Source organism: Rhinolophus sinicus, linkage group LG10, assembly GCF_036562045.2.
Source record: "Rhinolophus sinicus isolate RSC01 linkage group LG10, ASM3656204v1, whole genome shotgun sequence".
Classification (NCBI taxonomy): Eukaryota; Metazoa; Chordata; class Mammalia; order Chiroptera; family Rhinolophidae; genus Rhinolophus; species Rhinolophus sinicus.
This window is the reverse complement of record NC_133759.1, coordinates 62954871-62977972: the sequence shown is the minus strand read 5'-3', so window position 1 is coordinate 62977972 and position 23102 is coordinate 62954871. Positions and strand designations below refer to the sequence as shown.

The window sequence follows — 23102 nt, the reverse complement described above, 5'->3', positions numbered from 1 at the left end:
AAGAAAGGATAATACAAATAACAAGACCCATCTCCACTTTTAATCCTAACAAGCATAAATCTCTGACTCACTCAACATTATGAAAACACTTAGACCGAGTTACAAACCTGGGGAGATTAATGTATTTCTTTCTCCCCTTTTCATACACAGTGGACCCTTGAACAACACTGGGGTTAGGGATGCTGGTCCTCCTCATCCCACACAGACAAAAATACAAGTATAACTAGAGCTGGCCCTTCCCAACCACGGAACAAAAAGAGTATGACCTCAAACCAGTACTATGTGTCTTCCTCAGCACCTATAAGGTTGGCTGCTTTCCATGCATTATCTTTTATCTTCACAGCAGCCTTGCAAGGTAGGTATTGCCCCATTTTACAGAAGAGGGAACCAAGGTTTAGAGAGGTGAGGTGATTTGTCTAAAGTCGTACAGCCAGTGAGTGGTAGTGCAAAGATTTGCACATTTATTTGAGAACTTTAGGTCTTGCCTCAAAATCACTTCCTCCGTGAAATCATTTCTAATGATCCAATCTAATAAAGCTCCCTTTTTTTGCAGTCACTCTATCAATAACCTTCTATTTCATTTTCATAGCACCAAAAATTATCTTGTTCATCTATCTGGTCAATTATTTAACTGCGTCCCCACTTCCAAGATAGAAGCAGCACGCTAGCAGGAGCAGTGCCTGTCTGGTTCTACATTTGATTCCCTATGGGCAGTACAGAGTCTAACACACTCTAGACACTTAATAAATAACTGTTGTCAGCAGGGAGAGAAAGGAGGAAGGGAAAGGAAAGAAGAAAAATAAATCCAGGTCCTTCTGACCCCAAAGTTATGCTCCCTCTGCTTAAACTGATTGAGTGATGTTTTAGAAGTGCCCTGGGGAGCATAAGAGGGTCTTCACGATTTTGAGGTACCATGTACTTCCCTGTGGGTCTTTCCCTCACCGTGATCTCAGCACTCCCCAAAGCACTGCATCCCTTTCAGCCTGCGCTGGTTTAAACTCTAGCTCAGGTGGAGAACAACCACTGAGCTACCGTCTGTAATATACTCAGCACAGTGCCCAGAGCTTGAAAAAACCCCAGAAATTCTGGCCATTGAAAATAAAAGCCTCATCATTCTGAATCTCGGGACAGATGTCTCTGTGAACACTCCAAAGATGTACTTTACTCTTCATGGCGTTTATGAAAGGCCGCAGAAGGGAGAGATGTAGCAAAGAAATAAGGAAGCCATGTTTAAGAACCATGTAGAGAAATGAGGAGGCTGGTCCTCCTCCCCAAACCCCCAGGCACAGAAGGCGAGCGAGGGATTTTCAACAGAAAGCCCAGATCTGCTTGCAGGTCTTCTCCTCAGCCCTCATTTTTCTCCATAAAGACTACGGCTTCATGGGTTGGTCTGAGTCCTTGCCCTGGAGCACATGGGGTTCACCAGACTCACAAAAACCTTCTCAGAAACTGCAAACTTTTCTTCACAATATCAAAAGCCTGTGGTGACTGCATTTAATGTCTTTGACCCGTCTTCCTGATTATTTTCTCCAAATAATGCGCACTTGGACTTCAGTCAGACATACTTTTATAATTTACTTTCATGAGACAAAACTAACAGCAAAGTATATTTTATACTTAAAACACACGCACACAAAAACAAATGAAATTCTTGCTTACTGTCCTTGAAAAATGATAAAAAAAAAATTTAACCAAGGATTTTTTTTTCCTATTATTTATCCTAATACTGCCAGTTCTGAAACAAAGCAGTTTGAGGGAGAAATGTAGTAACTTTGATTTGTCCCAAGATACATTTTTCTACACTGAGGTCCTATTCCTGACAGTAAGCACATGTGACCTGTTCTAAAAAAAGGATATTTTCCACTTCTTGCACAACTGGAGCAGATATAAACATCAGACTGTGCAAACTGCATTGCAGAACTCAAAGTGAATTAAAAACACACACACATACATACACTTAAATAACTTCTATAAATAGCAGTACTCGGGAAAAGGAAATCTCCAATAAAACATAAAACCAATACTTAGAATCCCACTTTAATCAAGTTTTCCATCTAATCATATCACAAAACTAATTTGCATTAATAAAATTTGAACATCTGCCAGGTAGAGGCACTTCAGTCTTGCCTATTTTGCTTCAGATACAGTTCAAATATTGTTATGCAGAGGGGAAAAATTGCAATTATGATAAAATAGAAAAGAAGAAATTGTTATTACTTACTAACATGGGCTAGGCACGCTACAAAGCACTTTTACACATTTTAACTGTTTTCAATCCTCCACAACCCTAAAAGGAGGCATCTATTGATCCTATTTTACAGGTAACGACATTGAGACTCCAAGAGGCTAAGTGTCTTGGACACAGCGTGGCGGTGAGGTGGCAGAGCCCGGCCACCGCCCTCAGGACAGCCCCCCCTGAACCTGTGTGCGTATATCCAGCCTCTGCCATCACCAGGAAGAGCTGGGCTCTGACCGAAAGTTTCAAAGGCAACCAAACACCCTAAAAGTCTATTTTAAGAGTATGCCCTCCAAGGCATCTAACACTATTTAATGCTGTAGAGAAATATGTTTGAGTACTGCTTGACCTTCAAGGCCAAACTCAAACACCCCATTCATTCACAAACTGCCCCCCAGTTTCCTTTCCTCTATAAGTTCCCACTGCTGATGGCCACCTCCCTGGTGACCACACCGTCTTGTAGTTTTACTTTGATGCGTTTGTTCCCTTTCGCTCGCCCTGCTGAGGTGAGTTGTGAAGAAGGCATAGAATCAAGCACGTTTCCCAGTGGTTCACAGTGCCTGTTACACATGGTACAGACTCATGGATGAGGGCCTGGGCCAGAGCCAGCCAGTCAGCGATGAAATCAGGCCCACTGCCTTGCAATAGCTCAGTTTCCCTCTATGTAAAATGAAAATGATAAAAATACAGACACCCAAGGTGGAAGTGAGGATTAACTGCGTTAATACAAGTAAATACTCAGAATCATTCCCCGCATGTAGCTAATTAAACACAGTATAAGTGGTACCTGTTTCTAACATTATAATTAACATCATACTATATTATTAGTACCTCCTGCAAGTTTTACAAGATTAAGTTAATACATGTAAAAACACTTAGAACAAGGGCTGGTACATGCTCAATAACTTTTAGGTATCAATACTGGTATTAATTTGCACATACTAAAATTCCATAGATATCTGTTGAAAATGAATTTTTACCTATGCACTGATGCCACAATAGCGTTTTTCAACCAGCATAAAGAAATCGTTATGGGTTGGTACAAAAATACAAAGTGCAAAATAATTGTCTGAATACCTCATTAGGGGAAAAGCAAAAAAAAAAAATTTACTAAAACTAGAGTATTTTATTACATCACAACACTAGCCTTAGAGAAGAAAGCCAAAGTCAACAAACGCAAACACTTTCCAGAATGTCAGGACTCACTGCTAAGTAATAAAGAAAATAGGAAGAACAACATCTGCCAAAATTTACTGAGCACTTACTGTGTACCAGGCACCGTGCTAATACTTTTCCACAGTCAATGTCACAGTTAATTTTCTGAAGACCCCCCACGAGGCAGGCCCCCATTTGCCAGATGAGGAAATTGAGGCTGGAGATCACCCAGCCTGGCAAAGGTCACTCAGCTTGTTAGGAACAGAGAGCAATGCCAGACAATGCTCTTCATCCGCATGCTAGGAGATCCCTAGCTTGGACAGATGAGAAAAATCAAGAAAATTGTCAGAAACCAATAATATATTGACAGTTTTGTTTTGCCAAGAATGGATTATCATTTCCTAAAAAGAAAGGGCATTTTTAGCAGGAAGACGAGAGGGAAAACCTCAGAATAAATCCATGAAATTGCAGAGGCCTTATACCAAAATATGTGCATGTGACTGTACCACAGCAGTCTTTTCGTCTTTCTCATGTCACCAAATCCTGCGAAAACTTCACACACCTCTCTCTGAATCAGCATTGGAGAATTATCGCCATTATAAACCAAAAACTCCTTTTAATTCCCATTTCTCATTTGCAGTAAGTTAAATAACAGTTGTCTAAAACATCACTAAAATTTTGAGAAGAAAAGAAACGAAATTAGAGTAAGCCAATTCTAAGTCTGTCCAGGGAAAGGAATTAGCAACTACAAAGCCCACAGAAATGGTATACCAAACAAAAGGACCATGAACCTGAAAGAAGCTACCTTATTTTTAAATGTTTACTTTGATCACAAAGACCTACAGAGAGTTCCTTCACTGCTGGGAGCTCATTCAACAGTTCCACATTTGTTTCACAGACCAGACTGTGCCAACGTGTGAATTCTGGGTTCACCCTTGATATTCAGCACTTTTCCTCTATCACCCACCATTTCCACCACAAAGAATTAAAAAACCTTGCTAGAGGAACCAAACTGCAAATAATTCTATATAAGAACCTTGTCTCGTAGCACGTGTCCTCCTGCAACACAGCTTTGCCGGTCAATAGGACCAAAATAGGGTTCAGGTCTTCTCAGTCCAGCAACCTCACATTTCAAAGGCCAGGAGATCAGCCCAGGAGGGTTAGGAATGAAACCATCCTTCCTCACAAAACGCTTCAGATCTCAGCTTACTCCAGATGAAGAATATGTCGATTCCTCTTTGGAGAGACCCTGGTGGTTGGTTACCTGCTTTCAGAGGAATGCAATGATGACGGCAAAAACAAAAACCAAACACTCATCCTGAATGAGGTGCTAAGGGAGAAAGCAACACATATTCAAACAACAAATCATTTTTGTGCCAGGCAGTGTTCTAGGGCCATGGTTCTGAAACAGGGGTGATTCTGCCCCCATGAACATTTGGCAATGTCTTGCAGACATTTTTGGATGTCACAACTGGGGGAAGGATGCAACTGACCTCTCGCAGGCAGAGGCCAGATTAGCTGCTGAACATCCTGCCATGCTCAGGACAGCCCCACAACCAAGAATTACCCAGGTCATAATGTCAATAGCGCAAGGTTGAGAAACTCTGTTCTAGGACCCAACAGTCAACAAGGAAGAGACAGAAATCCCCGGTCCCTCAGAGCCTGCAGTCTAGTGTGGAGAAACATGTAATGAACATATTAGAAAATTATAGAATGGTCACAACACAAGTACTATGGAAAAAAGAGCAGGGCAAGGCAGATGAGAGTTTGGAGATTAGCAATTATAAACAGCGTGGACAAGGTGGGCTTGGCAAGAAGGACATTTAAAGGAGGACTTGAGGCTGGTGGGGAGGAGGGAGGAGTGAGCACTGTGGCTGTCCAGGCAGCGCGACCAGCACACACACAACCTAAGAGGGCCTGAGGGGGGAGAGTCTGGAGCCTTCCAGGAACAGCGAGGAGAACAGTGGGCTGCAGCAGGCGAGCCAGGAGGGTGGCAGCAAGAGATCCACTGGGAGCCGACAGGGACCTTGGTTGCCTTCTGCCATTTTATGGATCTCAAGTTTTACTGAAACTAAGAGTCACTGCAGGTTTTTGAGTAGAGAATGATGTGACGCGATAGGTTTTAACACAAGGTTTCTCAACCTCAGTGGTGACAATTTGGGGCCAGATAATTCTTCCTTGTAGAGGCTGTCCTGTGCACTGCACTGTAGGATGTTTAACAGCATCTCAGGCCTCTACTTATCAGAGGCCAGTAACGAGCCCCTTCTGTTGTGACAACCAAAAATGTCTCCAGACATTGCCAAATGAACCCTGGGAGGCAAAATCAGCCCCAGGTTGAGAACCGGTTTTAACAGGAACATTGTGGCTGCGTGTTGAAAACCCACTAAAGTGCGTAAGGGTAGAAGACAGGAGACCAGTTAAGAGACAACTGCAATGACCCAGGCGAGGGCGATGGTGGCCTGGACCAAAGTGGTAGCAGAGGAGTTGGTGAGAAGTGGGCAGATTCGACATATTTCCAACCCCAAGAGACAATCCTGAAAATACAACTGATAGACGAAATAGCTACAGCGTCTTAAACTTCCAATTTCAACTTTTTCCAATGAAGATTTATAAGAAGGGAGGTGCCCCATCAAAGACTTAAGACAAAAAGCTATAGAAGGTTCTGAACAATGTGTAGCCCTTTTAAAGACACACAACACATGTCGATGACAATACATTAGACAACTATGGAAAGCAGTATGGCAAAATTCTGTCAACCCCATATATTTATTCCCAGATTTGTTTAACTGCTTTATTTCAAAGAGCATATGTCTGCTCCAGTTTTCCAACCTTTTTAATTTAGCCTTCCTCTTCATCCTGGTTTTGTCCCACACCTGTTTCTAGCTTCAGCGTGTGTGAAGCCACTTCTTCCCAGGTACCACACTTTTCCTTACACGTGCCAGCTAGCTACAGAGGACGTTCACCCTTGCAAGTAATTTTTTGCCAACTCTGAAAAAGAACAGGCCCAAATCCTTCAACATGAGTTTCACGGCACTCATGAGGGTTCTTCCAGATGGTATTTTCCTCACTTTCAAAACTCATTTAATGTTATGTATCAGTTACCATCAAAAATGTCCCCAACAATCCAGTGAATTCATTTCTTTCAGGACTACACACACACACACACACACACACACACACACTCCCTCAATCCCTCATTCTGGCCATGTAAGCATTTGCTTATAGAAGCAAAAGCAGAGGTTGCTCAGTAAAACACTGGTCCCTTCAGCTGAGTGTAGATAAAGCCCCAGTGAGCATAACCAACAATACCCTTTGCACAATATTACTCAAAACCCCCAACCCCCAACACACACAATCTATGCTCACACACAAAACAGCCATTATGAAGAGAAACCACCAACTAAAGGCGGGTTTTATTCGTCTAACTGCAGAGGAGGTTTCCTTCCAATCTCCCTTAGCATCTGCAGAGGGTGCTTCAGCAACCGGTCAGTCAGTGAGTGTGCTGTTCAGATTTTCTTCCTCAACTTGGGCTCGGAGTTTTGACACAGCCCCAAAGGACACAGCCCTAAAAGACAGAGCTCTGCTTTCTACTAGAGCCAAGTACCAGCCTCCTCACCCCAGAAGCAAAGATTACACCCCCTCCCTCCTGATTTGGTTCCCCTTCTCCACTCACCCTGATTTCTGGCGCTTCTCCCCCTCTGTCCGCCAGGCCCATTAACCCCAGTCCTACCCACAGTGAGGGGCAGGCAGAGAGGTTTGAGGTGGGTGCAGAACCACTTCTGAACCTTCCAGTTAAATAGCCTTATCTCACAACCGAGAGGGATGGAAATAAACCCTCTCTACTCTCACAGCTTGAAATGGCCATCTCCCTCTTAGTAAACATTGGAAATGGAAATGTCCGGAGTGGCCAGAGGACCGAGAAAGGAAGATACCCAACCCATTCCGCCAGAGAAGTGGTAATGGAGGTAGAACAGGGAGTGGGCAGCTGAGGTGGTAGGGCGCCAGACCAGCGGGTGTCTTCACTCCTCTCCTAAAAAGTTTAAGTCCCTTGCTAATTAAATCTCTGCCGTGGAGGGGACACTCCCAATACCTTACAGTCCCAAAGCTTTTTCCCCTCCAGAGTAGGCTTGGATTTGAATGGGACTCTACTGCCCACTGAGTTTAACCTGGACGCGGAGACACGCCCACCCTCGGCCCCCGGCCCCGCCCTCATTCCCTTGCCGCCGTCAGGAAGGTGAGAGGCAGAGCTCAGCGAAACCTCACCTGGAGGCGGCCAGGGGCGGGTTTTCCCAGAGGGGCCAGATTCCTAAGAGGCGACAACAAACGAGCTAATTGCTTCCCTCCAACGTCGCGCCTCGATCTATCCCAAGCTCTCCCTCTCGGATCAGCCCGCGGAGATCTTCAGTAGAAGGAATCACTAGAAACTCTTTTCCCCCTTCGCAGCCGGCCATCCGCCCGGCCCCGCGCCTCCTCCCCCACCTCCACGCCGGGTCGCTCCCCAGCCCCCACCCGGTCTCAGCAGCTGGCATCCCCAGCCGAGGGTCCCCACGCCTGAGCCGGCCACCCCGACTGCCCGCGGAGCCCCCGAAGTGCGGGTGGGCGGAGGCCCCCAGAGGCGCACCGGCCTGAGGGGCGCAGACCCCAACTGCGGGGGGCAGTTCGCCCTCTGCCCCGGGGCAAGGGCACGAGGTCCTTGTCCCAGAGCCCGGGCGATTGGCTCTTCTCGCCCCAGGGCGGGAGGCGCGGGGCACCCCCAGCCTCCAGCCGCACCTTCCTCCAGCTGTCACCACTCACCTGCTCTTCAGGGGTTGACTTTTGAGTTCGTAATAGGTTTTGGGTTCTTCGTGAAACTCCTCCCCGACTTCGAAATCCGGCACGATCCCCGATTCTGACTGCATGGCTCCCGCTTTCCGTCCTTCCACTGCTCGAAAGTGAGAACTGAGCCCGCGAGCGGACTGAAGGTGGCGGGGCCTGGGTCCTGCGAGCGTGCGCCCCCACACAGTGCCCAGCTCAGCCCGCTGGCCCGCGCGCGGCCGCCCGCCCGGCGCGGGGAGTTTACACTCGCACCCGGCGGGAGGGGCCGGCCGCCGGGCGCTGCCTGGGATGTGTAGTTCGGCCCGGACGGGGCATTCCCGGCTCGCTGGGGGAGCCCTTCCCGCGAAAACTACAACTCCCAGAAGGCCAGGCGGGGACAGAGGCAGCGTGGTGGACACCGCTAGTGCAACTCCTGTTTGGATTCATTGTCAATGTCAGCAGCTCTTCTCCCTCCTATCTCCCCACTTGCCTCAAGGGTACAGACTTGGCTATTTAATAGTAATAAGAACGGACTCAGCCTCGCTCTCCTACCGTCACCCCTCCTCCCAGCTCAGACATTTGAGAGGAGACGCCGAGTCCTTATTATTTAAAAAAAAAAAAAAAAAAAGTGGATGGTTTTGGCTTTAGAAAGTTTTAGCCTTTATGCCTGTCTTAAAATAAAAGGACTTCCTATCAGCCCGCTTGCTTCCCAGCACTGCTGCGACACATCATCGTGTCCTCTGCTTGGAACAGAGTGGAGGAACTTTCCTTCACTTTGTAATTGAAATATTATTGTAGAAAGTGTTCTTGGGCATTCCTTTTCTATAATTCAGTCTGAGCTTTTACAATACCATTCATCCAGCTGAATGGCTCTTTCCCCTTTATCCAATTAGCCACTTCTAATCTAAAGCAGCTCTTGAAAGGTTCCGTTAATTTAAAAAGGCACCAAGTAACAAAACAGCATAGTCACTGTCTGTTTTTAATTTCTCAGTTGGCTGGGAGTTCAAACGAGATTGTCCTAACATTTCAGGAGAAGCTGTGGAGCAAAAAACTGTACAAGTGTCAGCCCCCAGCCTGAGCTTGCCGGCCCTCTGTAAGCGCCGGGCTCTGTAAGCGCTTGTTTTTGCTGTCAGTCCTCTCTCTGATTAGTTCCAGCAGGACAGACTCCTTTTAAAAGTGTCTTGAGGCATCAGGGAGGCAGTAGTGAGTTAGAGGGTGGCGTTGAAAGTGTTAAGACCCAGAGTTGAAATCCTGAGTCCTTCTCTAAAGTGCTGTGCAATTTGGGGCATGTCACTTGATTCTTAGAAGCCTCAATTTCTTCATCTATAAAAGAAGTGATTGACGAGCTTGTTTTTGAAGATGTTGCATGATCAAACGCAAGAGAAAGAGATTTGTGATCTATAAACATTGCTGCTCAGTGGTCATCCTTTTATTTATTAGATCTTGAAGATACTCGGTTCAGACTTACATTTCGTCTGTGAGTTTGTCCTTCAGACTTCGTGGACGAAGTGATCATCCTAGGAGCAAACTAAGGGGGCTACTGGGTAGGCGTCTGCCAGGAGCTGGCCGTTCTGCCTCCATATGAAACATTGTAATTTCACATAGAAAAGATCTTAAGTAGGACGAGTTGATTTTAGAGTTAAGGATCTCCACAAAGAGATGTGGGGAAATGTGCAGGAGGTACACCATGTTCAGTAGCAACTGCCAAAATCCCACAATAAAATTTACTCCCCAAAATACTACCCTTAGGTCCTTCACTATTCCATTAAAATATGGCAAAATATCTGAACAGTCCTGAGGAAAGTGGGCTTTTTGTGCTCATGAATGTGGGATCCCAGATCCCTTGATAGATGGAATGCTAGACATTAGATGTTAAAAGTTTAAAGAAAAAAAAAAGTTTAAATAAGTGTTATTCTCTGCCAGAAGTAAGAGAAAGGTAAAATGCAAAGAGAACTTTCGACCTAGACTCCTCCTCTCATCTTGATTCTCAGCTTTTGGTTCTTAAAATGTAGTTGATTTTCATAATGAGTTGGGGATATTACAGGAATTTTAAAGGGTGTGGACCAGAGATGCTATACATTTTGTAAAGTAACAAACTTTCTTGTCCAGAAATCAATGGCACCTGTTGAGAAACACTGGTGTCTTCTTAATCTTTTGATTCACCAGAAGCTTTTTAATCAAAGAAAAGCTGTGGACCCTCTCCCCAGAAAATGTAAATGTAAATAAGATTCTATTTATAATTTTGGTCTGTTCATCCTTTGAAGGCCTTCATCTTAGAAACACAGTTTATAACCTCTTTAGAACCGTAGTGAAACAATCTAGTAGGTCATTCATTATATCAAACAGTGACCAGCTAGACCGAAGGGACCAAACTTAAAGGGAAAAAACTGTCAAAAAAGCTAAGATCCCTGAACTTACCTCCAACCTAGTGCACCTTCCAGAGAGATCCCTAAGGTGCAGAGCTCTGAGCTGAGGTTGCTCTGAGGTAAGCACAGATACCTGCTATTTTTTCTCCCTACACCTTTTCTTCTGGTCTCACTCTACTCTTGGTTCAGAAAAACTTCTCTTCCATTATATATGGCCAGGTTATTGATTGCAGTGCATCTGCTACCCAATGGAAGTAGGTATATGACCCAATCCTGACCAATCAGTGGGCCCCGTTTTCTTAGCCACAGTGATTTCTTTTGAGACGGACAGCATCCTAACATGACTAGAAGTCCTCCTTTGAACTTTTCTGCTAGGGCAACTGGAGAAGACCGTCTGATTTGGGAAGCATGGGGCTGGAGGGAAGAAAACTTAGAGCTAATTACTTATGGCATCCTAGGAAGCTGAGGGAAAAAAAAGTGAGAGAATGAGATCAGATCAACAATCAGAGAAGCATATATCCTTAGATTTTCTAAATATATAAACCAAATTTTTTTTCTTTTTGCTGCAACTATTAATATTTTGGTTTAGGCTTTTGTCACTTGCAACCAGAAGAGCATTGAGTAATCATCCTAAAAACTTCTCACTCCTTTAGGAGGAACATTTTCTGTGGACTGCCATAACACTGATCCACATAATAACGAGTTGTCTGCTGTAATTTCTCTTCATTAATGAATTAAACAGTAGGAGTAGTTACCTCTTCTTTTAAAAGGTGATTTAAAGTCCACAGCCCCATATATTTGAAACAAGGACTGTGCCTATTGAAAGTACAAAAGCAATGGCTAGAGATTAATTACTGTCACTAATAATCTGACCTATATTTTTCTAATACTTTACTTTTTTGCAAATGCCTGTCACATGTACCTCTTATTTGAGCTCATAGAAATCCAGCAAGAACAGAGAGCAAGGATTTCCATTCTAATATGTATAGAACATGCACTAGTTATGGATATGGCATTGAGTTAGGTTGCCCAACTGCAGGAATGAATTTTACTTTTCTTCCTGCTCTCAAGAGACTCACAGTGCAGGAGTTGAGTCAAAGCTTGTACCACAATGAGAAACCACACATAAGTGCTAAGAAGCAGATCATTTGTGAAGGATTTGTACTATCTTATCCATTTAGCGCAATAACTAGTTATGAAACACCTACTCTGTGCCAGCCACATTACGTGCTAGATACGGGGAAATCGCAGGGATGAGCCATGTATGGTCCCTGCACTCAGGGCGTAGTCCCAGCCCTTTTAGAAATAGGAATGAAAATGATTTAATGAATGAATAGAGTGATAGACAGGTAGGTGCTACAAGTGTCTGAGAAAGCAGCAACCCCTGAGGGCAGGGATGGAGATGAAGTGAAGAATTCTCAGAGGAGATGTGACCAAGCGAGATCTAAAAAAGAAAAAAAAAGAAAAAAACAAAGACAAAAATCTAGGGTATAAAATATAAAAATTGAGTCTAATCAAGCTGCTAGATCTAACCACCAATTTACAGGAAAAAAATGAGAGAAGAACATGTTAATAATACCACAAGGATGCAATCAGATAAACCCAGAAGTTGAGAAATTCTACAAGACATTGAGAAATTCTTCAAAAAATAAGTAACATGAAATAAAGGGGAAAGAGGAACTGCTATAGATTTTCAAAGATTTAAGAGACATATTAGACATGTAAATTATATCACTATTAAGAAAATGAACTGGGGAAAAAGGGATATCACTCAAATACATTATGTAGACTTTATCTAGAGCTTAATTTGAACAAACCAATTGTCAAAATTCATTTTGGAGAAAACTGGGAGTGTGTGAACATGCACTGGAATTGGATGATATTAAAGAATTATTGTTTGTTTTATTAAGTGTGATACTGATATTGTGCTCATCTTGTTTTTTTAAAGCTTTTATCTGTTAGAGCAAAATGTTGAAACTGGATAATTTGTTATGGAAGTTTGCTTCTCTCTCTATTTTTGCATATATTTGAAAATTTCCGTGATAAAAAAATTAAACTTAAAAACGTGAGAGAATAAACTGTCATAATGTTTTTGTAAAATGGGGCATACTTTATGATAAAATTAGATAAAAAGGCATGTGATTCAAAAAGAGAAAATGGACATGAGGAAGTTATGGACACAGGATTGCATGTGGTGTATTTGAGGAAAAAGGCAACAGAAACTGACCATAGTTGATTTAAGCAGAAAAGGAATTCATTGAAAGTGTACTGAGTAGCTCACAAAGCCCCAGGAACAGCAGCAGAATCTGGCACAGACGCTGTGCAAAAAGGAACCACTCCAAAATCTATGCCATGGACCTGGGCTAGTGAAGGCCCCCACCAAGGCCACCACTGTGTCACTAAATATCACAGATAACCCCCTTAACCTGACAGGACATGGGATGTTGTCTAAATGCTGGGAACTGGATGTAGCCACAACCACCTGCCACCAGAATGGATCAGACAGAGTTCCAATTACTTCACCTATTTATTCCAATTACTTCCAATTACTTCACCTATTTATCATTCAGTCCGAGGTCAAGGCTGGACTTGATTGGCAGATCTCGGTTTTGTGTTCAAATTCTAGCTACCCAAAACCATCCCTACTTTACAGACTTAACATTTTTCAAATATAAAATGAACTTATTTTGCAGTCTCCCTGACAGCAATAAATTCAGTTATGTGTACAAAAACGCATAAAGCTTCCCCACCCCACCTCCTTTTCAAACATAATCTAATTCAACTTTTGTTTCTCTTATTTGAAGTGTATTTTAATAAGCACAGGACTGAATGACAATGAAACTATTTCGTTACTTTAAAAAGATGAGACAAGCCCAGATGGAGAACAATGTCAATAACAGAATACTGTTAAGGGAAGGAGGTTGTCAGCAGACCAGCTTTCTGCACTGTCCTCCCAACGCACGTTTCCTGCATGTGCCAAGGTGGTGCCCAGACATGGCCTGCCCCAAGAAACCAATCTAAGCCACACAAAGTTCAGACATGGAATATTTCAAGTGGGAAAGTAGTTAATTTTCAAGGCGTACATCTGCTTATGGCTTCGTAGATTTTTTAACTTTTTTGGGTAATGGATTTCCTTGAGAATCTGATGAAAGTTGTGGACTTTCTTACTAGAAAAAAGAGCATACTCAAAACATTATTTGCAACTTTAGAGGTGCCACGGACCACTCTGGATTATCCATGTTTCCTCCAGGAGCCTGTGCATCCTGGTCTTCCAAATATATTGTTCTTACAAATGCTATACCATGCAACTGTCTAGAGCCACTGAAGGGAGGTGAGGGGAGAGGGAGGAGTGCTATGCTGTGTGGACCAGGAGACGAAAGTGGAGTGCCCTTCTCAAAGGATCGTCCATTAACCATGTGTATCATAATTATTTGGGGTGCCAATTAAAGTGCCGATTTCCAAGCCCTGAACAAGAACTCCTAAATCAGAATCTCAAAGGGGTGACAGCTGACAATCTGCATTCTAAGCAAGCTCCCCAGCGAGTTTTTAGGCATGTGGAAATTTTAGAACCACTACTTTAAGGGATGATCCAGCCAGGCAGAAAGAACGCACAACAAAAGAAGGGTACCAAAACGAGGCTAGAAGAAAGCGAAAAAGAGGATGATTAATAAATAATCCAATGCAAAATTTGTGAGGCATGGATCTGAACATGAATGGGTTAGGAAAGGCTGGATGACATCTGGAGTGTGATTTCCATGAGTTTGGGAGCGAAGGTCTGACAGGTCTCAGAAAGAGCTGATTGCAATGGGGCAATTGAAGAGTCACCAGGGCTAAGAACTGAACAGTGGTTTGGGAGATGGTTCCACCTGGTTAAAAGCTGTTAAAGAAAAAAATTATTCTGACACTTGTTAAAGAACAGTTAGGCCAACTTTATTCAGGAGGACTATTGCAGTAAGTCAGGAATGACTGCGAGGGGGCTTTGAAGTCGAGGAGAGAGATTGGCTCAACCCCAAATACAGGAACAGTGGAGGATTTATAGCCAGAAGTAGAATGGGGGCAGGGCTGGAAGGTGGTCAGTGGGTAGAAAATTACTGAAAGTGTAGTAGAATTCTTTTCTAAACTGAACAAACAGGATTCTCACTGGAGACAAAGGAGGGTAATCAGATGGGGATGTGAGGCTGCTGGGTGATGAGGAAGGTGATCATCTACTGAGAGTGAGAGGTTTGGCTAACACGACTTGACAGGATTTTTGTTCAAAATTGGTCAATGCAAGTGGAAGTCCAAAAGTCAAGGCCTAATTGGGAAGAGAATTCAGAGTAGACCGACTAAAGTTTGTTCAAGGAAAGACTCAAAGCAAAGTAGTACCTTTGTAGCTCAGGAACCCCCAGGCCAATGGCAGCAGGTGGTTGTCAGCTCACAGCCACCAAGGCAATGGAGGAAGAGTGGTCTGACCTTAGAGGAAGAGTGGTCTGACCTTAGAGGAAGAGTGGTCTGACCTTGGAGGAAAAGTGGTCTGACTTTGGATTAAGAGTGGTTTGACCTTGGAGGAAGAGTGGTCTGACCTTGGAGGAAGACTGGTCTGACCTTTGAGGAAGAGTGGTCTGACCTTGGTGTGGACTCTGACTCCAATCCTGATGCAGAGCCGTCAGTGAAGGTCATGCTTTACATTCTTGTTCCAGGATGTCTGAGGCCACAGGACTTGGAATAAGGAGAACACAAGACATTCCAGGAGATAATAAAGAGAAGGAATATGCACTCCAAAGTGGGCATTTCTCCTCTCTGTCTTCCTCTAACAGCCACCAAATTGAGGTTGCTGGCTTTAATACAAAATATTTAAAATAGATCTATCTTCTTATCAGAAAAGTAATAATATTTATTATTTGAACACTAAAAAATGCAGATAAGTACAAAAAAACCCATAATACCACTACAGAGATATTCATACCTTGGTATATGTCATTATACATTATACTTACATACATACATATATATATATATACACATATATATATATAGTGTTGTATATAATGTATATAATATATATAGGACTCTATCGTATATATATATATTATATACATTTTATATAGAGAGGGGGTGGGGGAGAGAGAGGTTCAAAAAGAGGTTATACTGAATATACAAGTGTCTCTTACTTTTCCCTTTCATGTATCACCAGTAGCTTTCCTTGTCTACTACATTATTTTAATGTTTCTAAAATATTTCCGTTATATAAATTTATTAAAATTTGTTTTTCTAATCTTTATATTGTTGGGCCTTTAGATTGTTTTCAATTTTTCACTATTATAGGTAAAAATAATTTCACTACTATCCTAACAACTAAATCTTTGCTCCCACCCACAATAATTGCCTAGAAATTGAATTGTCAGACCAAAAAGCATAAATATTTTGCCAAGAGGGATCTTTCTGGAGCACAAGTCTCATCTTCTCTTTTCCCTATTTTAACCCTTTAGGTCCCCCTTGTTACAGAATAAAGACCAGGCTCTTTAACAGTGAAACCCCAGCTCTCCAGCCTGGATCCTCCTACCCACTCATCCTCCCTTCAGACCGCAGCCTGACTTCTGTATTCAGTAGCTCCAGTAACCTCAAGCTGCTTGAAGGTCCAGTAACCCCAACATGCCAGGCTGGAATGCCTTTCTCTTCCCCTTTCGTCCATCACTCTTCTTTATCCTTTAAGTTTCTGTTCAAGTGTTACCTTCTCCAGGAAGCCTTGCTGTACCCTACCAACTTTTGCCAGCTCCACGATTGGCTTAGGGACCCCATCCCTAAGTTCCCCAAATACAATATCTACAATACACTGTTATAGTTGTCTGCTTAACTTTGTATACACATGTCCCACCACCGCCACCATCACCACCACGCACACACACCCAACACATTCCTATCGGTACCCAGAGCATGAATCATTGGGGGCTGGGACCATGCCCATGATAGATATTCAATAGCTGTCTGTTGAATAAAATTCAATAGCTGTCTGTTGAATGGATTAGGCCATCTAGGAAAAGAAAACATGTGTTCTAGCAAACTCACTTTGTTCCTTTTTGTAATGACAGCAATAATAACACAAATGAAAATGGGATCTTTACTAGGTTTTCTAGTGTCCATTTTGTATGTAAGGCAAAAGTTGATTGAATAATATAACTTCTCCCTCACTAGGACTCTATCCTAGTCTGAATTGATTTATCAGAGTGAAATTTAGCCTGTGTCCCAAGGGCATTGCTGATAAGGAGGTTGAGATCTCTTTATTGGAACAAGCAGACACGTTCAGACTTGCTAGTGGATGATTTGGAGAACTATCATGCTGGAAAATAACTGAATGAATCACATTTCACACCTATTAAAGGAACTAAAATCAGAAACCAAAATAAACCAAGATACATGCACATTTCCTGTCGTGAAGGCTACAGGGGTAAACCTCAAGGGATTTGATATTCCCATCCATGTTAACACAAAAAGTTGTCAGAAAGTTTTAAAAGACAAGGACTCATTTGTCAGGTTCTCCATAAAAATATATTCATCTTTGTAGGGGCTCAGTGTACTGCTGTTGAATTGATTTCCCAAAGTAATATGCTAAAATGTCAAGCCCCAGGGGTCAATGGTCAAGCAGTTAGAAAAACAGAAACATTCATTCTGCTTCAGGACAAGTGAAAATGGGGAGGTCCTCAGGGACTGACCTCGCAGGGACAAATGAGAATGGGCATCAGGGTGGTCAGAGGACTGCAAAGGGCTTTATGCTTGTACACCACAGAGAACAGTGCTTGGGACATGACACGCTCCATTCCAGAGTTTTGTAAATAAATAAATCGCTGTTTCTTCATTCATTAAAAAATATCTGTTTAGGGCCAGCCCGGTGGCTCAGGCGGTTAGAGCTCCGTGCTCCTAACTCCGAAGGCTGCCAGTTCGATTCCCACATGGGCCAGTGGGCTCTCAACCACAAGGTTGCCGGTTCAACTCCTCGAGTCCCACAAGGGATGGTGGGCTCTGCCCCCTGCAACTAAGATTGAACACGGCACCTTGAGCTGAGCTGCCGCTTAGCTTTTGGATGGCTCAGTTGGTTGGAGCGCGTCCTCTCAACCACAAGGTTGCTGGTTCGACTCCCGCAAGGGATGGTGGGCTGCGCTCCCTGCAACTAGCAACGGCAACTGGACCTGGAGCTGAGCTGCGCCCTCCACAACCAAGATTGAAAGGACAACAACTTGGAAAAAAAAAAAAAAAAAAGGCCTGGAAGTACACACTGTTCCCCAATAAAGTCCTGTTCCCCTTCCCCAATAAAATCTTTATATATATATATATATATATATATATATATATATATATATATATATATCTGTTTAGTACTTACTTTGTGCGAGTCAACTTGATTGAGTAAAACCAGTTGACTTATCCAGCTGAGGGTTTCCAAAGATTGTTCAATTTAGGCAAAACTAGAGTTAAAATCTATTCCAATAGTCTGAGCCCCTCAGATGGACACACTGGCTTCAAACCCTGGCTCTTCCATTTATTGGCCCTGTGGCCTTGAGCAAAATACCTAAATCACCCTAATTCTCAATTTCCTTATTCATAAAAGGGGAATAATAGACCAACTTGGTTCTTCTGAGGATTGAATAAGGAAATCAGTATAAAGCACTTTGCGTTCTGTTGTCTAGAACTCGTAGAACTGTTGACTAATTTTATATTATTATTCTTGTTCATTGTTGCTGTTGTTATTCTTTTCACCATACTTTAAATTAGTCTTTAAGAATCTATTGATCTATGTTTGAGGCATAAAAGAGAGAAGAACACTTTCTGTTTCTCATGTCAATTCTCTTTTGGCTTAATTTTTTTTAGAAAAAACGTATTTTACAGTTATGAAATATGTTACACTTTGGAAAGTGCATAAAACATAAATGTATTCTTTTAAAAATAGTGATCCTTGTCCACTCGCAACTTCTTCCCTCCAAAAGGTAAATACTTTTATAGTAATCATTGCCTTCTTTTCTTCCATAATTGTGGCACATACGTTTGCCCCCTTAAGCAATATAGTTTATTTTTGCTTATTTTTGGATTTTAGATCAATGAAATTATGGTAATTATAGTAGCCAGCTTCCAAAATGACTTCTAGTGACTCTGGTCTCCTGGTCTTCTCTTCCTACATTGAATTAGGGCTGGTCTGTGTGACCAACTTGTAAAGCTGTCACAAAAGATGATTGCAGCTCTGGCCCAGTTCTCTCCGATTGTTTGCTCCACAGGGAGCATCAGGAAAATCAAGCAGTCCTGAGAAGGGGCCCATGTGAACAAGAGGCAAGGCCTCCCACGAGCAGCCAGCACCGAGTTGTTAGCCTGTGATTAAGCCACTTTAGAAGAGGTCCCCCAGTCCAAGTCAACCCTTCAGATGGCTGTACCCCACAAGACATTGGTCTGTAACCTCATGAGCAACCCTGAGCCAGGATTGTTCCAAGCCCCTCCCAAATATCAGACCCACAGAAACCATGAGCAATAATAAATGATTTCTGTCTCATTAAGCCAAGAAGCTCTGGAAGTAATTAGTTACGCAGCAATAGATAAATAACCAGGAATTGTACTGTATGCAATGTTTTGTATCTCAACATTTTAAAAGATTCATTTATGATACTGTGTATAGCTTAATTTAGTTACTTGTATCATTATATAGCATTCCATTATATGGATACATTTTGGTTTGATTTTTATAAACATTTGTGCCTGTAGGGGAAATTCTTGACCTGTAGGACTTGAGAAGAGGTCCTTTTTGATTTGGGGGCAGGTCTCTGAAGAAATGGGAGGGAAAGATAAGTAGCACTTGACACCATTAAGGTCAAATTTACCATTAGTATTTCAATAATGCAAATATCTTGAATAACAAAAAAATAAGCAGGCTTTGGAAAGATCGTTATTTCTTTTCACTGTCAGCAGAGTTATCCTGAGTGACATATTGCATCAAATAGTCGCTGGACTTCTTATCTCTGATTCTCAGAAAGAGACTAGAAGAGAAGATGGACTGGAGACATACACTCTCTCCTGGGATATACAATTACATGCCACATAACAACATTCAGCAGAAAAGGGACCACATATCTGACACAGTCCCATAAGCTTATAACGGAGCTGAAAAATTCCTGTTGCCTACTGATGTCATACTGTGGTGAGGTCATAGTGCAACCCATTCCTCACGTGTTTGTGGTGATGCGTTGTATAAAAGTACAGCACATGGGGCGGATGGGTGGCTCTGTTTGTTACAGTGTGAGCTCTGGGCAACGGGGCTGCCGGTTCAATTCCCACATGGGCCAGCAGAGCTGCGCCCTCCACAACTAGAATGAAGTAAATGAGCTGCCGCTGAGCTCCCGGGCAGCCAGATGGCTCAGTTAGTTGGAGTGCATCCTCTCAACCACAAGGTTGCTGGTTCGTCTCCTGCAAGGTATGGTGGGCTGCGCCCCCTGCAACTAAGATTGAAAGAACAACAACTTGACTTGGATGGAGCTGATGAGTCCTGGGAAAAACACACCACTGTTCCCCAATCAAAAGTCCTGGAAAAAACATACTGTCCCCCAATAAAGGCCTGTTCCCCTTCCCCAATAAAAATCTTTAAAAAAGAAAAAAAATGTACAGCACATATAGTTACAGTAGTAAGAGAGCTACACCATCTAGGTGTGTAAGCACACTCTATGATGTTCGAACATCACGGGGGGATGCATTTCTCAGAATGAAGCCATGTAACTATGCTGTGTTGTACAGTATTTTACTCTTACTGACAATTAAACCAAAGCAAACATGTTAGCTGCTGCAGACACAGCAAGTCCTGTTTCTTTAACGTTTAAGTTGTTCAGTCAACTGGGAATTTTGAGCACCTTCAATCCTCAGCCTACCAGACAGTCTTCTCAGCCCTGTGTGCTCTGCCTCTGTTTCAGTAGGACACAGAGATTAACTAAGAAATCAGGACTGCAAACCAGTTCTCTGGTGAAAACTTAAGAATGCAAATTTCATTCCTAGGAATCAATACTACAGAAATAGTCTCACAAAGATGCAACAATGTACATACAAGAATTTTCATTGCAGTATTTTTCATTATTTTGAAAAACTGGTTCCATGGCACAGGCGCTATAAATAAATTATGATGTGTCCTTATAATGGAATTCTATGCAAATGTTACAAACCGTGAGCCTGAGCTCTATGAGTGGACATAGAAAGATAGCCAAAGTAAATGTTAAATTTAAAAGCAGCATATTGCAAACAATATACTGTATGAGGTCTGACAATTAGGTTTGCGAACTCATCCTAGAAAAAGTGCTACATACCTCATTGCTGAATATCACTATGGTCACCTTCGAAGTACTCCCCTTGGGAAGTTATGCACTGGTGCCAGTGCCTAGTCCACCCTACATGGCAATTTTGGAACTCTTTTTCTGGAATGGCCATCAGAGCTGTGGTCGTATTACCCTGGATGCCCTGAATATCATCAAAATGTCTCCCTTTCAATATTTCCTTTATCTTTGGGTAATGAAAGAAGTCATTGGGGGCTAGATCAGGTGAGCAACTTGGTTAACTGTTTGTCCAGTTGGTACAAATTCATAATGAACAATCCCTCTGGTATCAAAAAAGCTTAGCAACATCATTGCAACAAGTTCGTGACCTTAATTGTCAAACCTCGTACGTATGGCTTTTGAAAGCAAGTGCAAAAACAGTAATTTTTAAATTTGCCATTTGGGTCAGTGATTAATAATGGCAATGATTATGATAAGAACAAGTTATAAATTACAGATTTAATCTTTAGGATTATCTATACTGAATGACATAGTACCGTCTTTTATCTACTCTTCCCAATTATTTTTATGATTAATCAAAGAGCTGTGAAAACCAGACAGTATAAAAAAGCTGAGCCATAAGTGACTACAGCACATATTTCTTTTATCACTCTTTATTATTCTCTTTTTTAAAATTTCACAAATCACATGTGTTCATTTTAACAGATTTGGAAAATACTGCAATAAACAAGAAGAAAAAATATCTGTAATTGACCCACCAGAGAGAAATGCTTTTAGTATTTTTCTTGACAGCCACCCAAACGTATTTCTAATGTTACTTCAACACACACACGTACGTACACACACACATATGCTCACTGAGTTCCCTTCTGTTGTAACCAATTTGACTTTACATAATATATTTTAAACAGCTTTTCATATTAAATATATACGTGTTACTCTTGCCACGCAGCAGCCTACCCGTCTGTCCCCTCGTATCTACCCCTAAAGAAAGGAGAGTCTGTGAGACCAATCCTTTCAGGGACTTTGCTTTACATTTGTGCTTACACCTTATGTCTCCCTGTTTGGCCTCAAAATATGGCTGGTCAGCCAATGATGGGTACAACTCCCCATGGGGGGTGGGGGGCAACCTAAGCCAGACACAGCCATGTGGGGACCAACAGGAGAACCCACAGGGTTGATAGTGGTAGGCACAGCCCCCCACCTTCCCCGGCTAAGGAGAGCCTCTCCTCCCTCTGTGGCTGCATTTCTTCCCACAACCTGCAGGGGAAGTGACTCAGTGATGAGCTCTCCATCTATTCACCTGCATAAAGGTTTTGCCCCTTAGAGAAGTACTTATCCTGAGAGTTCTTCTGCCTGCAGGCAGGGGGATTGGCTTAAATCAGTTTCCTATTGTAATGTATGGGATTCACAGGTCTTGAGATTGACAAGCTTTATCTCCTCTACTTCCCCACCTAACTAATAAAAGCTATGTGTAGGCCCGATTTGGGGCTTAGTCCTTGAGGCTGAAGTCCCTTGGCCCCACTTGCACTCTATTCTTGATTTCTGTCTTTCTTAACCCTGCGCTGCCCTTCTCACTTCCCACTGCTGTTGTCATGCTGAACGCAACAGTTACAACAATTAAGTTTACACACTGTTCCATTATATCAAGAGTATATAAAGGGGTTATGAACCACTCTTGGGTTTATAGGTAAACTTTCACGGGGTTTGCAAATACCCAAAACATTTATGAGATAGTGTGTGCAAAATGTATGTACATTTTTCTAGAAAGTGAGCCCCTATCTCTCAGGTTCTCCAAAGTTTAAATAATAATTAAGGAAAAAGAATCACTGGGTGATATGGCTGTGGAAGAGATGGCATGACTCATCGAACCAATCTGTTCTTGATTGTCTAGTTTGTTTCCAGTTTTTACTATTATAAACTGCCACAAGGAAATTTAGGAGTTTTCAATTTTGCTGTTCAGAAAAACGTGAAAAGCATGAAGTACGGTGATATCATTGAGTCTCAGTGTGTTGAAAACTAGGGGACTGTGTGCAGTTCAACTCCCTATCCAGAAAGCATTCTCATAGAGGTGTCAAAGAAGGGATTAGACCCTTCAGACATTGAAACCCCACCAGCTTAAATAAAGCCTGTCATTGGCTGCCAAACCTAAGACATTCATAGGCAGAAGAAAAGCAGAAAGTTGAGAAATCCATATTAGAAAGTAAGAGAGAGCTAAGGACAGGGACAGGATGAGGCAATCAGTGCAGTAAATCTCTGGTTTCTGACCAAGTCCGCCTC

At 42.5% G+C, this 23102-nt stretch overlaps 1 protein-coding gene across 6 annotated transcripts in view; it reads right to left on the bottom strand.

Annotated features, from left to right (window-relative positions):
- The window catches only part of MITF (melanocyte inducing transcription factor), a 204090-nt gene extending 195630 nt beyond the window's left edge, over nucleotides 1-8460 (bottom strand). For 3 of the 6 annotated variants that reach the window (XM_019711740.2, XM_019711744.2, XM_074313271.1), the window contains exon 1: nucleotides 8186-8453. In XM_019711740.2, the coding sequence (XP_019567299.2) occupies nucleotides 8186-8289 (104 nt within the window). In that variant the 5' untranslated portion in view covers nucleotides 8290-8453. Of the gene's footprint in view, nucleotides 1-8185 lie in introns of all 6 variants that reach the window. The other 3 variants (XM_019711739.2, XM_074313273.1, XM_019711746.2) reach the window with 3 other exon arrangements.
- Between the last annotated feature and the right edge of the window lie 14642 nt (nucleotides 8461-23102).